This window comes from Euprymna scolopes, chromosome 3 (assembly GCF_053919585.1).
Source record: "Euprymna scolopes isolate OS-2025 chromosome 3, ASM5391958v1, whole genome shotgun sequence".
NCBI classification, from domain to species: domain Eukaryota; kingdom Metazoa; phylum Mollusca; class Cephalopoda; order Sepiida; family Sepiolidae; genus Euprymna; species Euprymna scolopes.
In genome coordinates this window covers 82,040,580-82,059,894 of record NC_136484.1, presented here as the reverse complement: position 1 = coordinate 82,059,894, position 19,315 = coordinate 82,040,580, and the positions used below count along the sequence as shown (strand labels likewise).

General features: G+C 24.5%; 1 protein-coding gene across 2 annotated transcripts in view; it reads left to right on the top strand.

The window, feature by feature from the left end:
• The window catches only part of LOC145256537 (glutamate receptor ionotropic, NMDA 3B-like), a 1,196,865-nt gene extending 1,177,912 nt beyond the window's left edge, over positions 1-18,953 (top strand). For both annotated transcript variants that reach the window (XM_080115574.1, XM_080115582.1), the window contains one exon: positions 18,042-18,953. In XM_080115574.1, the coding sequence (XP_079971700.1) occupies positions 18,042-18,933 (892 nt within the window). In that variant the 3' untranslated portion in view covers positions 18,934-18,953. The remainder of the gene's footprint in view (positions 1-18,041) is intronic.
• The last annotated feature ends 362 nt before the right edge of the window (positions 18,954-19,315 follow it).

The window sequence follows — 19,315 nt, the reverse complement described above, 5'->3', positions numbered from 1 at the left end:
AAATATATTACCTATATAATACAATATTATATAGTAAAAGATGTAAACTATCGTAAATATTATGTAGTAAAATATATACAACATGTAGTAAAATATTATATAGTAAAAATATGAGCTACATAGTAATATATTGCATATTAAAATATATAAAATATATAGTAAAATATTATATAGTAAAATATCTACACTGCAAATAAAATATTATATATTAAAATATAAAAACTATGTAGTAAAATATACAAACGATATAGTAAAATATTTTGTACTAAAATATGTGAAATATAGCCAAATATTTTATAGTAAAATACATAGACTATATTGTAATATATTATATAGTTAAATATATAAACTAAATAGTAAAATATTATATATTACATTATATAAAATATATATAGTAAATACAGAGTAAAATATATAAAATACAGAGTAAAACAATGTATAGTAAAATATATAAGCTATATAGAAAAATATTATATATTAAAATTAGTAAAACATAGCAAAATATTTTATATTAAAAAATTTAAATAGAATAGGAAAATATTATATAGTATATAAAAAAAACTATATATTGAAATATTATAAAGTGCAATATATAAACAATGTTGTAAAATATTATATAGTAAAATATATAATCTATATAGTAAAATATTATATAGGAAAATATATTAACAATATACTAAAATATTATATAGTACAATATAGAAACAATATAGTAAAATATTATATAGTACAATATCTATACTATATAGTAAAATATAATCTAGTAAAATATTTAAACAGTATAGTAGATATATGAAAACATAGATTAACTATAACGTACAATATTTACACTGTATAATAAAATATTTTATAGTAAAATATAAAAACTATATAGGAAAATGTTATGCAGGCAAACATATTAACTATATAGTAAAATATTTTGTAGCAAAATATATAGTAAAATATTTTATAATAAAATCTATAAAAATATAGTAAAATATATAAACTATATAGTAAAATATCATATATAAAAATATATAAACTCTATAGAAAACTATTCTATAATAAAATATATAGTAAGATTTTTCATAGTAAAATATGCAAACTATAAAGTAAAATATTGTATAGAATATATAAACTATATAGTAAAATATTAAAGAGTAAAATATATAAACAATGTAGGAAAATATTAGATAGTAAAATATATATAAACTGTACAAGAAAATATTATATAGTAAAATATATAATCTATATAGTAAAATATTTTATAGTAAAATATATAACTATATAGTTAAAAATGTATATAAAAATATAAACTATATAGTTAGATATTACATATCAAAATACATAAACTATATATGAGATATTATATAGTAAAATATATGAATTATAGTAAAATATTATATAGTAAAATATATAAAGTATATAGTAAAAAATATATAGTAAAATATGTAAACTATATAGTAAATATTATATAGTAAAATATATAAACTATATAGTAAAATATTGTATAGTAAAACATATAAACTATAATGTAAATATTGTATATTACAAAATATAAAAATATGTTATATTACAAAATATGAAAATAGTAAAATATGATATAGATAAATATATGAACTTTAAAGTAAACACAATATATAAAAATATATACACTATATAGTAAAATATATAAGCGATATGGGAAAATATATTGTGTTAACAACTGTAAACAATATAGCCAAATATTGTATAGTAAAATATATAAACCATATATTAAATATTATATAGTAAAATATATAAACTATACAGTAAAATATTGTATATGAAAGTATATAAACTATATTATAAATATAGAGTAAAACGTATGAATTATGTAGTAAAATATTATATAGTAAAATATATAAACTATATAGTAAAATATATAAGTTATATATATAGGCTATATAGAAAATACTATATATTAAAATACATAAACTTAATAGAAAAGTACTGTATAGTAAAATATATATTTTATATAGTAAAATATATGAACAATATACTAAAATATTATATAGTAAAATACATAATCTGTATATAAAATATTATATAGTAAAATATATAAACAATATAGTAAAATAGATATAGTAAAATATATCCACTATATAGTAAAATATAATATAGTAAAATATATATATATATATATATATATATATATATATATATATATACAATACAGTAAAATATTATCTCGTAAAATATATAAACAATATATGAAATATATAGTAAAATAGATTAACTATAAAGTAAAATATTTAAATCGTATAATAAAATATGTTGTGGTAAAATATTATGAAGGAAAAATTTTAACTATATAGTAAAATATTATGTAGTAAAATATATAAACTATATAGTAAAATATTATATAATAAAATCTATAAACTATATAGTAAAATATATAGACTATATAGTAAAATATTGTATAGCAATATATATAAACTATATTGTAAAATTTTATATAGTAAAATATATGAACTATATAGTAAAATATTATATACTGAAACCTATAAACTATACAATAAAATATATAGTAATATATAAAATATATTATAATATATTATATAGTAAATATATAAACGATATAGTAAAATATTGTATAGTTAAATATGTAAACTATACAGTAACAAATTATATATTAAAATATATTAACTGTATAGTACAATATTTTATAGTAGCATATATAAACTATATAGTAAAATAGTAAATATATTAATTATATACTAAAATAATATGTAGTAAAATTTGTAAACTATATAGTAAACACTGTATAGTAAAACATTAAATATATATTTAAGTATTATATACTAAAATATATAAAATATAGAGTAAAAATGCTTAGTAAAATATATACTCTATATAGTAAAATATTATATAGTAATATATATATACTATATAGTAAAATATTATATATATATATATAAATATAAACTCTATAGTAAAATATTATTTTGTTAAATATATAAAGTATATAGTAGAATATTATTTGGTAAAATATATGCTATATAGTAAAATATTGTATAGTACAATATATAAACTATATACTAAATATTATGTAGTAAAGTATATAAACTATGAAGTAAAATATTTTATATTAAAATGCATAAAACATGTAGTAAAATACTATATGTTCAAATATACAAGCGATATAGTCAAACGTTTTATAGTAAATTATGTAAGCTGCATAGTAAAATATATAAGCTAGAAAGTAAAATAGTATATAGTAAAAAATATATAATATATAGTAAAATATAACCTTGTAAAATATATAAACAATATAGTACAAGATTATATAGTAAAATACATAATATATACTTGCAAATTATATGATAATTAATAAAGTATATAGTAAAATATCATCTAGTAAAATACATAAACATTATATTAAATATTATACAGTAAAATACATAAACAATACTGTAAAATATTATATAGAAAAATATATAAACAATATAGTAAAATATTATATATAGTAAAATATATCAACTATATTAAAATATTATATAGTAAAATATATATATACAATACATTAAATTATTATCTAGTAAATATATAAACAATATATGAAATATATAGTAAAATAGATTAACTATAAAGTAAAATATTTAAATCGTATAATAAAATATTGTGTAATAAAATTTATAAACATGTAGCAAAATATTATGTAGGAAAAAGTTTAACTATACAGTAAAATATTATGTAGTAAAATATATAAACTATATAGTAAAATATTATATAATAAAATCTATACACTATAGTAAAATATATAGAATATATAGTAAAATATTGTATAGCAATATATATAAACTATATTGTAAAATTTTATATAGTAAAATATATAAACTATATAGTAAAATATTATATATTGAAATCTATAAACTATAGAATAAAATGTATAGTAATATATATAAAATATATTATAATATATTATTTAGTAAATATATAAACGATATAGTAAAATATTATGCAGTTAAATATGTAAACTATATAGTAACATATTTATATTAAAATATATTAACTATATAGTACAATATTTTATAGTAACATATATAAACTATATAGTAAAATATATATAGTAAATATATTAATTATATACTAAAATAATATATAGTAAAATTTGTAAACTATATAGTAAATACTGTATAGTAAAACATTATTATATAGTAGAATCTATACTCTATATAGTAAAATATTATATAATAAAATATATATACTATATAGTAATATATTATATATAAAAATATCGAAGCTATATAGTACACTATTATATAGTAAAATTTATAAACTATATAGTAAAATCTTATATATTGAAATATATAAACTCTATAGTAAAATATAATATAGTAAAATATTATTTAATAAAATATATAAACTATATATTAAAATAGTGTGTAGTTCAATATTTAAACTATATAGTAAAATATATTACAGTAAAATATATAACCTATAATGTAAAATATTATAAATTAAAATTTATAAAATATTATATAGTAAAATATAAAAAAATATATAGTCAAATATTATATAGTAACAAGAAAAAGTACCCGTGTAACAACTGTCAACAAGCGTACATAGGTGAAACACAGCGAAAATTGAAAATTAAGACTTAACGAGCACAAAAGAGATATAAGGAATGGTAACGCCCTAATGCACTCTTTTGCCATTGTGCAGAACACGATCACTCATTTAATTTAGATAAAGCGAAAATTATTAAATACGTGATAGATAGAGCTAAAAGAAGACTTTTAGAATCAGCACTAATATTGAATACTAATACTATTACGCAAAGAAAAGGCTTCTACCATTTAACCCCTAGCATAGGGAAAATAATAATCAAAGAACAAAATATCAAAACAGATCCTGGCTAAACCGTTTTTCCTTAAATATTTCGACAAAATGAATAAGTTTACAGAAGAAAAAAAAAAGAAAGAAAAAAAATGTATTTAACGCATTTTTAAAAGTGTATATATAGACATCGAACAACCCAACCTTCCCATACGCACACATATGTTTGTCCTTCCCGACATGGATAGGATTCAAGAACTGTCTTTTTCGCACGATCTATGACTTTTTCTTTTCTTACATTTTTATTTTTATTTTTTATTTCAATTATCCTGAAGATGTCCTCTGAAATAAGGACGAAACGTTGATTTTTTAATAATTTCATTCGGGTTTTTCTATTTTTCTCATAAAATAGTAAAATATGTAAACTACATAGTAAATATGATATAGAAAAATGTATAAACATTATAGTAAAATATTATATAGTAAATATGTAAACTATATAGTACAATATTATATAGTAAAATATATAAACTATATAGTAAATAATATATAGTAAGATATATAAGCTATAATGTAAAATAAGTTATAGTAAAATATATAAACAACATAGTAAAATATTATATAGTAACTCCTTGGGCGTTGAGTTCCATCGCGACCAGCATAATTATTTAATGGTCGCTCCCTTAGCCCCCCCCCCCTAGTCAAGGCCAATGCATGCGCACGTAACATTTTTTTTATTTACTGACGTTGGCTTACTAACTAAAGGATTTATTGATAATTTCGTAACTCTTAAACGCATGCCGGAAGATTTAAATTGGTTCATTATTGTTGTAATGAAAAAAAAAAAAGTTTCATTCAACACAAAACCAAAAACACATATTAATGATAAATGATTTATTATTCTATTCATTGAAATTTACTAATTTTTAAATAAAAAAAGTAAATAAAAAAAAGTTAATAAAAAATAGTTGCTTATGTGCGCATAAAATCTTTTCTTTTTTTTTAGATTAGGTCCACCTTGGAATCGCCCCCCCCCCCCCAACCTCCTCATCTTAAGAACAGCTTCCGGATTAAACACCACTTTTGAAGGGGGGGGGCTATTTGAAAAATTTAAGTGATATTTGTTGTCAGCATACCCACCCGAAAATGCTATTAAAAAAAAAGGAGGGGTTCAGTGCCCGTGGCAGAGAAGTAGATTTATTTATCAATAAAAGTTGCGGAGAAGTAGATTTATTTATCAATAAAAGTCGTCATTTAAAAAAGAAATTTGTGGAGGTGGACCTAAATGTAAATATTTATCCAATAAATTATCCCGAAGTTTATTGCAAAAACGTTTTGTTTTCGCACTATTCAACAATTTGTTCATCCGCGCATGTAAATTAAAAAATATTTTATAAGGTAAAATTAAAAGCCAAGAACAATGCGAGATTTTTTTTTTATATAGAGTAAAATTAAATGCAAACAAAAGAAATAAAGTTCTTTTTTTTGTTGTTCGTTTTTTCTTTTTCACACAAATTTTAACTCTAAACAACAGTAATTTTTTTTTTCTGTTGTATTCAATGGTGATATAAATCTCAATATATTTCAGACTTATTAGTCCATTTTTCAAGACAAGACAGCGGAAGAGTGTTCAAAATTGGAAAAGTAGCCGCAGAGTTTGCCACGTGATACCGCGAAATATAGAACAAAAAATGACGTTAGGAGAACGTTAAAATAAATCAGTTGATGTTTGAAATACTTGTTGCGTTTGTGAATCAAGGGGGATGACTATTCAAGCAAGGTTTTTTTTTTTTTTAATTATTGTTTTTCTTATGTTTTAAACTTATATTATAAAAGCGGAGCTCAATTCCAGTCTATTGTTTAGTGTGGGAGTATTTTTTGAAATAATTAAAGATTCGAGGATACGAAGTTGACCTACGTTTCTTGAAGAAGCAAGAATGTTGATGTGAAAATCTGGTTCTGAATTAATGCAAGTGCGAATATGTTTATAGAACGACGAAGCAGTAGTGTTTAAGTGCTCTTTGATGCGGTGATGAAGCAATCTGGTAGTGCTTCCGATGTAAGATGCACTGCATTTAGCGCATTGTAGGTCGTAAACAACGTGGTTCTTAAAGCATAAACCTGTGTGTGATATTGGGCAATTAGAGAGTGAACAAGGGGAAGGTGTATGCGATGGATGTTTTCGGTTGAGCTGTTGTCTTAAAGTAGATCCAGTGTGGATGAGTTGAATGTTGAGCCCCTCGCTGCGGATGGCTTTTCGGATTGAAGATGAGATTTTGTCACTGAGGAAGGGTAGTTTTAGAAAACAATTGTTAGAGAAGAGTCGGGTGTTGCGTTTTTTCTTTTTAAGTGAGGATAGGATCGTATTAGGGTAGCCGTTTAGTGAGAGGGTCTGTAGGAAATTGTTAGTGTGTGTATGTTTGTCGGAGATGTTAGTGCATTTGTCTTGTATGCGTGAGATTTCGGCATGTGCGTAGTTTAGTTTGTCCTTGAGAGGTAGCGCAGATTTGAAATGTATTTGTAAAAGTGAGAAGTTATCAGTAAATGATTTAGTTTTTTTTTTTAATTTATTTATTTATTTATTTTTTTAAATTAGGTCCACCTCCACAAATGTTAAGAACGGCTTTCAGAATAAACACTCTCAACCTCTCCATGTTAACAACGGATTTCGGAATAAACACCATTTGGGCGGGGGGGATATTGAAAAAAAAGTCGATAAAAGTCGTCATTTAAAAAGAAATTTAAAATCAAATGTTTGTAAAAGTGAGAAATTATTAATAAATGCTTAGTAACATTTTTCGGTGCTAATGCAGAGAGTGATCCGCGCTATTTTTAAATCGTGTTTTTTTTTAATCCAATTGCAAGGTTAAAGTACAGAATAGGTACAAAACACCCTCCCCTCCCAATGTTAAGAATGGCTTTTTAAATAATAACGTTATTATTTCAGCATGGATCACTCTCTGCATTATTACCCATTTTTCTTTTAATATTCATAAAAAGTAAAACTTTTTTCAAAATAAATAAATAAATAAATGTTTGTAAATGTGACAAATAATCGTTTAGTTACGGCAACGTCAGTAAATAAAATATGTTACGTGCGGGGTGAGGTGGGGGACTAAGGGAGCGACTATTATTTTTTTCTGCTGGTCGCCATGGAACTCAACGCCCAAGGAGTACCAAAATGTAATTTTTTTTGTCAAATAAATAAATTTCAAGCAATTTTTGCAATAAATAATAGATATCAACTTTGTTAATTTTACGACTCGCCCCAGCATATTATAAACACCCTAACTTCCTCATGTTAAAACGGCTTTCGGAATGAACACCATTTAAAATTTAATTAAAAATAGTAGAAAGAGTTTTACATTATTCTGTTTTCTATATGATAAAAGTAAGGGTTTTATCTTTCTGGAAAAAAAAAGTTACTCAGAAATAATGGATTTTAATAAATGTAATTTCGTTTTAAAAACAACAACAACTTGATTTTTCGGCCATTTTTGGCGGTGCAACAAAAAAAAACTCAAAAAGCAATCGACAAACTTTTTTTGGGCCTTATATAATAAAGAAAAATGTGTAAATTAAAAAATTTGGAAGATAAACAAATGAATTATGTTTTTTTTGTTTTTTTTTTACTTATCGATTAACAGAAAATGAAATCTTTCGTCAATTCGTGGCTGTGAAATTAATCGAACCGGAAGTTCAGTTTTATCAACAGAACAGATTCGCAGTAACGGTTAAAAAATATATATATTTATTTTATTTAATATTTTAATATTTTAATATTTTAATAATTCGCAAGGTAAATTTATTTTAATAACATAAAAACATACCTCGACTCTAAAGATGGGTTGTCTGAAAATATCAAATAAATTGGTAACGTAGAAATATGGTTTTATTCGTTTAGAACGAACCAACTTTACATTTTTATATATATAGATTATGTCGTGAAATATATGAAATGTATAGTAAAATATTATACAGTAATATATAAACTATATTGTAAAATATAATATAGTAAAATATATAAACTATATAGTAAATATTATATAGTAAAATACATGAACTTTAAAGTAAAATAATATATATTAAAATATATAAACTATATAGTAAAATATATAAATGAGATAGGAAAATATTATATAGTAAAAGATGTAAAATATGTAGTAAAATTATATGTAGTATAATATGTATGCTATATAGTAAAATATCATATAAAAAATTTATAAACTATATAGATTATATTATATATTAAAATATATAAACTGTATTAGAAAATATTATATAGTGAAACATATAAATAATACAGTAAAATATTAGATATTTAAATATATATACTATATAGTAAAACATTATCTAGTTAAATATAAACAATATAGTAAATATTATACATCAAAAAACTATATAGTAAAATATAAAAACTTCATAATAAAATATTGTATAGTGAAATACATAAACTATATAGTAAAATATTATGTAGGAAAATATATAATCTATATAGAAAAATATTGTAGTAAAATATATAAACTATATAGTAAAATATTATATAAAAAATCTATAAACAATATAGTAATATATTATATACTAAAATATATAAACTATATGGTAAAATATTATATAGTGATATATATAAATTGCAGTGTAAAATATTATATAGTAAAATATATAAAGGATATAGTAAAATATTATATAGTAAAATATGTAAACTATATAGTAAAATATTATATAGTAAAATATATAAACTATATAGTAAAATACTATATAGTAAAAGTTATAAATTATATAATAAAATATTATATAGTAAAAGATATAAACTATGTAGTAAAATATTATATAGTAAAATGTATTAACTATATAGTAAACTATTATATAGTAAAGTATATAAACTATATAGTAAAATAATTCATAGTGAGATATATAAACGACGTAGTAAGATATTATATAGTAAAATATATAAAAAATATAGTAATATATTATATAGTTATATATATAAACTATATAGTAAAATATTATATAGTAATATATATAAACTATATAGTAAAATATTATATAGTAAAATATATAAACTACGTAGTAAGATATTATATATTGAAATTTATAAACTGTATAGTAAAATATTTTATCGTAATATATATAAACTGTATAGTAAAATATAACATTGTAAAATATATAACCTGTATAGTAAAATATTATATAGTGGAATATATAAACTACATAGTAAAATATTATATAGTAAAATATATAAACTATATAGTAAAATATTATATAGTGAAACTTATAAACTGTATAGTAAAATATTATATCGTAATATATAGAAAAATATTATATATTACAATATATAAACTGTATAGGAAATATTATATTGTAAAATATATACTCTATATAGTAATATATTATATAGTAAAATATATAAACAATATTGTAAAATATTATATAGTTAAATATATAAACTATATAGGAATATATTATATATTAAAATATTGTATAGTAAGATATATATACTATATAGAAAAATATTATATAGTAAAATATATAAACAATACAGTAAATATTTTATAGTAAAATATATAAATTATATAGTAAAATTTTATTATGTAATATGTATAATCGGTATTGTAATATATATATATATATATATATATATATATATATTGTAACATATATGCATATTGTAACATATATGTATATATATATTGTAACATTTTATATAGTAAAATATATAAACTATATAGTAAAATATTATATAGTAAAATATATAATTTATATAGTATAATCTAAACTTCTCTTAAGTTGTGGAATTTTTGCTGATGAAGTCATTTTTCGGGTTTTTTAATCTGGAGATTTACAATAATAAATTTATCATGATCGATATTGACTCCTACTATCAATCCATGTCTCATTCATTTTTTAAAACGTATCTTTACATGTCTTAATCGGGAACTGACTCAATGAGAAAAAATCGACATAATTAAGCTTGCTAGACAAACATTAATCAGAGTATATTTACTGTAGACTGGAAAAAATAGAGAAAATAACTTTGACATTACGAGGGAAGCACCCCTAAATTTTGCATATATTACCGATTTAGTAATGTTCTACATACTAAGGGAACTACATAAGAACAATCCTGAGCTAGTGGGAGGTTTATATAAAGACGATGTTTCATTTTTAGTTAAGGACTTTGGAAGAGGAGAAAAAAGTTACGAATTTTTTTCTAAAACTTGATCTAAAAGTATCTATAGACATTAATCATAGATATTATTTTTATCACCTTTAACTTAGTTTATATTGTATAGACCTTCCATAGACCCAATCACAAATACATATATAATAACTATCCACTTTCCATTAAAAAATCAATTGTATCTTCTATTTCTAAAACAACCGTGCCTTCTAATTCTAAAACAACTGTTCAATAAAAAAAATGTCATGACGAAGCTCTATTTAAATCTAAATCAGTTTTATCAAACAAATTACTTAGTTTTAATCCATATGGGTTACTAGTTTTTGGCTTGGGGGGGGGGTAATGATATCTTTTCGTATCCAACACTGATTATTTTTTCTATTTTAGTATTGGTTGTACATCTGTACAGGTATTGAAACCATTAACATTGTAGTAAATATATTCGTAAATTATAAATTAAATGGATTATATAATTCATACTAACGCATAGGAAAATACTTATCGAAAGAATTATGTCACTTGAATGTCTCTTGAATGAATAAGATTAAAATTATTACGAGTATCAACAAGCTTTTACCTAACTTAGTTTAGTCAATTAAATAATAGAATATTTTATTCAGATTTTTCTAATTGAAACTAAAGATATTCTTGTATTTTTAATTTTTAATTTTATTTAGGGATGGTAATGGTTTGTATTCTTAATTTTTAATTTTATTTAGGGATGGTAATGGTTTGTATTCTTAATTTTTAATTTTATTTAGGGATGGTAATGGTTTGTATTCTTAATTTTTAATTTTATTTAGGGATGGTAATGGTTTGTATTCTTAATTTTTAATTTTATTTAGGGATGGTAATGGTTTGTATTCTTAATTTTTAATTTTATTTAGGGATGGTAATGGTTTGTATTCTTAATTTTTAATTTTATTTAGGGATGGTAATTGTTTGTTTTAGCGGTGTACATAATCTACTACTTTCGTTGACCAATTTTAGTTTCTTATTTTTCGTTTAATCAATATTTTAAAAATAAAGTTACCTATGGTTTATTGAATAAATTATCAACTTCTTTTCATTAAAAATCAAATACGAAAAAATTTAGAAATATAGTTTTATCCTATATTACAAAAAGATGGCAGCATATATGCAACAATCATTGCCTTGTCTTTAAAATGTTTTCTTACTGGAGCGATCTATAAATGACCTATAATAAGTAAGTTTATTTTTTAATTTTACTCTTATGACAAAAAACAAAAAAACTCTATTTCCTTTTCCACCTTTGGTCTTAAAAAATATTCTTTTCTTTTAGATTTATGCGGGTTTTGTCAATCTATACCATTCAACGAAACATATGTAAGACGTATTATACAACTAATAAAATAATATAAATATTAGAAAAATAGACTGCTGGCATTGGAATTGTTTACAAATGCTATTTATAAATTATTCCAATACAAGAATATAATATGATATAATATATATATAAATATATATATATATATATATATATATATATATATATATATTAAGTAATGTGATCGAGCTCTAAGACATTTAACTATCGAGCTTATTATATATCTAAATTACAACGAGCATTTCCTGTATTTTAATTAAACTAGTAATTTCACTATTACATTAAAATACACTTAGCTCTTTAGACTATTATTCTAATCTCCTTTAAATATATATATATATATATATATATATATATATATATATATATATATATATATATATATATATATATACTAGCTGTACCCTGCCACGCGTTGCTGTGGCTCAAATTGGCGCAATGGAAAAAGTTCCAAAATGAGAAAAAGCATGTTTCTTATAGGTTTAATTTTCCATTTTGCATGGGTACACAGTTTTTTGTTGTTCCATTTTCTTAGCTGATATAGAGATTTTCCGGTTTGGTGACTCTTGAATACGTAATATAAATTGTCCATGTGAAAAAACAGTCAGTGTGTAACTGTAAGGCCTACAATTGTAAAGATTGTTCCCTGTGCTTTGTTGATGGTTATTGCAAATGACAATAAAATTGGAAAGTTCAATTTCTTAAAGTGTAATGATGTATCCGGTGGAATCATAGGAATGCATGGAATAAAGATATATTCATCTGTGAAAGGTCCTGTTAAGATTGTTGTTTCTATGATATTGTTTGTTAATTTTTTTTTACTGCAAGCTATGTGCCATTGCAAAGCTTGGATTGGTTTATATTTCACAACATGATAATTAGTACACAAAATTTCAGTTGCAATACATGTGGTGCCATCCCTGGCAAATATAGCTGTTGGATAATTAACCACTTTATCTGCTTTCACAACAGTGTCGATGGATTTGTATTTGACTACCTCACTTGGAATTTTACATTGAATAATAGCGTTAAGTTCATGGGAATCTTTGTATTGACCTGCAAGAATAGCTCATTCACTCAGTCAAATGGAATTCTTATAATTTGAATATCTGCAAAAACATTTTAAACTAACTATTCTTTTGATGAAATAAAATTACAGAAATTACAGAAGTTAAAAGTCAAAGAAATTTGCCCTTAACTCTGATCAGCTGGCACTTTTTCGTACCCAATTTCCCACAAGTGATGCAAAAAATTTTGTGCGGATCGAACAGTCTGCAACTGGACATGCATATTTTGAGTTAAGTTTAATGTCTTCACATGGAAAAAAAAAAGTAGAGTATTTGAGGCAAGCATTTATTTCATCTGCTGGTGTTTATTAAAGAATAACAGATAACATTTGTCTGAAATCTCCTGCAAGTAATATTACTGCATTCCCAAATAGTCTGACATTGCCACGCAAATCTTGCAAGGATCGACCAAGAGCCTCAAGTGATTTTTTGCGTACCATTGTGCATTCATCCTAAACAATAAGTTTGCATTTTTGCAATATTTTTCCCCATATTGGATGTTTTGGAGATGTCGAGCATGAGATTTTTGAAAAATTGAATGTTTTAAAGTAGAATAAATAATTCTTCTACTTGGCAGCAAGGTCGCAGGTATTCCTCATGCAGCAAGGGCTAAGGCTATGTCATTTTGTTACCAAATGGCTGCCAAAATCAATTTAATTAGAAAGGTTTTACCAGTTACTTCTGGTGCTGTTCAAGGTAGCAGTAATTTCCAAATAACTTCTATTCTCACAGTCAGTAAATTAGGTGACTAAAATAGGATTTATCCATGTTTTGACAATGCCTTATTCACTGTAATTGATTTAGGAGACTAAAATAGGATGAGGGATTAGAGATGGACAGGTAGAGAGGAAGATGTATAGATAGAAAAGAGAAAGTGAAAGGAAAATAGAGAAAGACAAGGAGATAGAGAGATAAAGGGATTGATAGATAAACATGGAGAGGGGGAGAGTTAGAAACAGAGAGGGATGAGACAGAGGAAAGTAGAGAGATAGAGGGAGTTAGAGAGAGAAAGGGGCTCAAAGAGAGATGGAGAGGGTGATATAGACAGAAAGATAGATTGAGAAAGGGAAAGGGAGAGATGGATAGAGAGAGATATTAAGAGAGGAAGAGAGAGGAGGGAGAAACAGAAGGTGAACTACACTTCACCGTTTGTTTCCTCGTTCAGTAGAGAAGAAATCTTTCGAGACTGAGGCAATTTTAATGTTTTGTTATTATTCAGAGTACCCCTTTTTTGGAGGGGGGCTAGATTTTCCTCACATTAGAAACCGACCGGGTTATCTGTACTTTCACTTAACAAAGTAATAAAAGAAAAACATATTGTAAAATTTGAATTTAACATGAAAATACTATTTTAAAAAATAGCACGATAACATAAGTGCATAAGTGCCACTAGGTACTACTTGGGCGTTGAGTTCCATCGCGACCAGCATAATTATTTAATGGTCGCTCCCTTAGCCCCCCCCTAGTCAAGGCTAATGCATGCGCATGTAACATTTTTTTATTTACTGACGTTGGCTTAGTAACTAAAGGATTTATTGATAATTTCGTAACCCTTAAACGCATGCCGGAAGATTTAAATTGGTTCATTATTGTTGTAATGAAAAAAAAGTTTCATTCAACACAAAACCAAAAACACATATTAATGATAAATGATTTATTATTCTATTCATTGAAATTTACTAATTTTTAAATAAAAAAGTAAATAAAAAAAAGTTAATAAAAAATAGTTGCTTATGTGCGCATAAAATCTTTTCTTTTTTTTTTTAGATTAGATCCACCTTGGAATCGCCCCCCCCCCCCAACCTCATCATCTTAAGAACAGCTTCCGGATTAAACACCACTTTTGAAGGGGGGGGGCTATTTGAAAAATTTAAGTGATATTTGTTGTCAGCATACCCACCCGAAAATACTATTAAAAAAAAAAGGAGGGGTTCAGTGCCCGTGGCAGAGAAGTAGATTTATTTATCAATAAAAGTTGCGGAGAAGTAGATTTATTTATCAATAAAAGTCGTCATTTAAAAAAGAAATTTGTGGAGGTGGACCTAAATGTAAATATTTATCCAATAAATTATCCCGAAGTTTATTGCAAAAACGTTTTGTTTTCGCACTATTCAACAATTTGTTCATCCGCGCATGTAAATTAAAAAATATTTGTAAAAGTGAGAAGTTATCAGTAAATGATTTAGTTTTTTTTTTTAATTTATTTATTTATTTTTTTTTTTAAATTAGGTCCACCTCCACAAATGTTAAGAACGGCTTTCAGAATAAACACTCTCAACCTCTCCATGTTAACAACGGATTTCGGAATAAACACCATTTGGGGGGGGGATATTGAAAAAAAAGTCGATAAAAGTCGTCATTTGAAAAGAAATTTAAAATCAAATGTTTGTAAAAATTATTAATAAATGCTTAGTAACATTTTTCGGTGCTAATGCAGAGAGTGATCCGCGCTATTTTTAAATCGTGTTTTTTTTTTATCCAATTGCAAGGTTAAAGTACAGAATAGGTACAAAACACCCTCCCCTCCCCTTCCCATGTTAAGAATGGCTTTTTAAATAATAACGTTATTATTTCAGCATGGATCACTCTCTGCATGAGTACCCATTTTTCTTTTAATATTCATAAAAAGTAAAACTTTTTTCAAAATAAATAAATAAATAAATGTTTGTAAATGTGACAAATAATCGTTTAGTTACGGCAACGTCAGTAAATAAAATATGTTACGTGCGGGGTGAGGTGGGGGACTAAGGGAGCGACTATTATTTTTTTCTGCTGGTCGCCATGGAACTCAACGCCCAAGGAGTACGAAAATGTAATTTTTTTTGTCAAATAAATAAATTTCAAGCAATTTTTGCAATAAATAATAGATAGCAACTTTGTTAATTTTACGACTCGCCCCAGCATATTATAAACACCCTAACTTCCTCATGTTAAAACGGTTTTCGGAATGAACACCATTTAAAATTTAATTAAAAATAGTAGAAAGAGTTTTACATTATTCTGTTTTCTATATGATAAAAGTAAGGGTTTTATCTTTCTGGAAAAAAAAAGTTACTCAGAAATAATGGATTTTAATAAATGTAATTTCGTTTTAAAAACAACAACAACTTGATTTTTCGGCCATTTTTGGCGGTGCAACAAAAAAAAAACTCAAAAAGCAATCGACAAACTTTTTTTGGGCCTTATATAATAAAGAAAAATGTGTAAATTAAAAAATTTGGAAGATAAACAAATGAATTATGTTTTTTTTTGTTTTTTTTTACTTATCGAGTTAACAGAAAATGAAATCTTTCGTCAATTCGTGGCTGTGAAATTAATCGAACCGGAAGTTCAGTTTTATCAACAGAACAGATTCGCAGTAACGGTTAAAAAATATATATTTATTTTATTTAATATTTTAATATTTTAATAATTCGCAAGGTAAATTTATTTTAATAACATAAAAACATACCTCGACTCTAAAGATGGGTTGTCTGAAAATTTCAAATAAATTGGTAACGTAGAAATATGGTTTTATTCGTTTAGAACGAACCAACTTTACATTTTTATATATATAGATATATATATATACATATATATTATATATATATATATAATTATAATATATATATATATACATATATATATATATTATATATATATATATATATATATATATATATATATATATATATATATATATATATACAGAAGAACCCCGGAATTCGGTGACCCTAGAATACGGTTTTTTCAGGTTACGATGTGGAATACCATGGTTTCCCCCCCCCCCTGGTTACGCTATTTAACTCGCCTTACACCTTATTTATAATGTTTTTTTTTATTATATACATGTACTGTACTGTATTTTGTTTCTAATTTTTAATGCCGTATCCCTAGGGTCTATATATATATATATATATATATATATATATATATATATATATTGTAACATTTTATATAGTAAAATATAAAACAATATAGTAAAATATTATATAGTAAAATATATAATCTATATATTAAAATCTAAACTTATCTTAAATTGTGAAATTTTTCTGATGAAGTCATATATATATATATATTTATATATATATATATATATATATATATATAGAGAGAGAGAGAGAGAGAGACCCTATATACATATATATATACGTATGCATGTATATATATAGACCCTATATATATATATATATATATATATATATATATATATATATATATATATATATATATATACGTATGTGTGCATTTCTTTATATATATTTTGTTTGTATAAATACATTGATGCATAATGTCGAATGCATGTATTTATTGCTGTACTTGAATTCGCAAATACAAACTCCACTTTTCTATGTAAAACTGCATAAAACATTGGACAATCGTTTCATGACAATTTGTTTTGAATAATCAAATGCTGTATTCACTTTATATATGCTTTTGTATTTAGTATCATATTTCTTGTATATATTCAGTTCTTACTGTTTCCTTCAGCTGAAATGTTTAATTATGTATCAATTTTTCAAAACTATAACATCCTTGTCATTGTCATTATTTAATTTTTGTCTGTAAATCATGTGAAAATGAATGTTAAACATGTTTTTATTTGTCTCTGTATTCTTCTTTTCCCTTACATCGGTTCAACTTGATCTGCCTTGGTTGTGAATGGAACCATCTTTGTGCTGTGCAGGATGCAAGACCTCAAAGATAATAATTTGGTTGACGACAGCGGGTCAGCAGCGCCTGAGATCATCGAAATCCCGCTTCGAGATCTTTGTACTAATATTGATCTGGATGCTCTTCGAAAACAGAACGACCCAATCGATGCAGATGATGATTGGCCCAACAGCTGGCAGGACGACTGGCTTCTACCTGACCGCGAAGAATCAACTCCCCTTAACATGACAAATAATAGCTCTCATGAAGAAATCTGTGAGACGAACTCTTCTTCACCTATATTAGGTAGATCTCGAAACGGAACACGGGATTCCTCGGGAAAAACTTCGTTAGAGGACGATCCAGAAAAGCAAGAAGATAGGAAAATAATGAATAGTAGTAGTGTGGAGAAAATAAACATGGGACATGATGTCGATGAATATCAACTAGTTGATATTGATGAGTCGCTAACTACGACACAACAAATGGCGGTTATACCATTTCGCCGGAGATCGAACCCCCGTGTGCATTTCGCTGACAATAGTCATTTGTCGTGTGGTGATTTAACGTCCCTGCCATGTGAAATGCCTAATAATGTGGACGACGGTCGATATAATAAGCGAAAGGCAAGCTGGTGCGAGGATCGTAACAATATCCTTGTTCCTGTGAGCACAAAGGATACGCCCATTCTTCCGATGAAAAATAACAAATTTAAATCGCTGATTTGGAAACGACCGTCGCTACAAGATCAGTTGTTACCCTCGATGCAAACCGGTTTCTGTGTAGAAAGTATCACAAAAGAAGAACTTTTAGTCATGTGGAAGACATCGGAGATTGAACTTACACGTCGCCTAGAAAAGGCTCTCAAAGAGAAAACAAAGCTTGAAGAGAAACTAGCAGATCTCGAACTAGGCTCACCAGTATGAATTTGATCAAATAAAAGAAAGATTATATACTAGATAAAAATTAAAGAAAAGAAAGAAAATTGAAGCAAAATCATTGGTCAACTGATGTCTTTTGTGTGCATGCGCGTTGAGGTGTTTGGCCATTGCTCTTCCTTATTCAGTTAAATTTTTGATCGACAAAAAAATTAACAGAAATTCATGAGTCAACTGTTGGCAGCTTTTCAGATCGCTAACGTAACGTGATAACAACGTCAGAATGAAAAGATATACACATTGATACCAATGCTAAAAGCACTGACAATATTACAATTTCCATCGAATTATTTCGCCATTAATAAAAGATTAATCGTATAATTGAACGTTTTTTTATATTATGATGATAAAAAATTGTTTTTTTTTATGA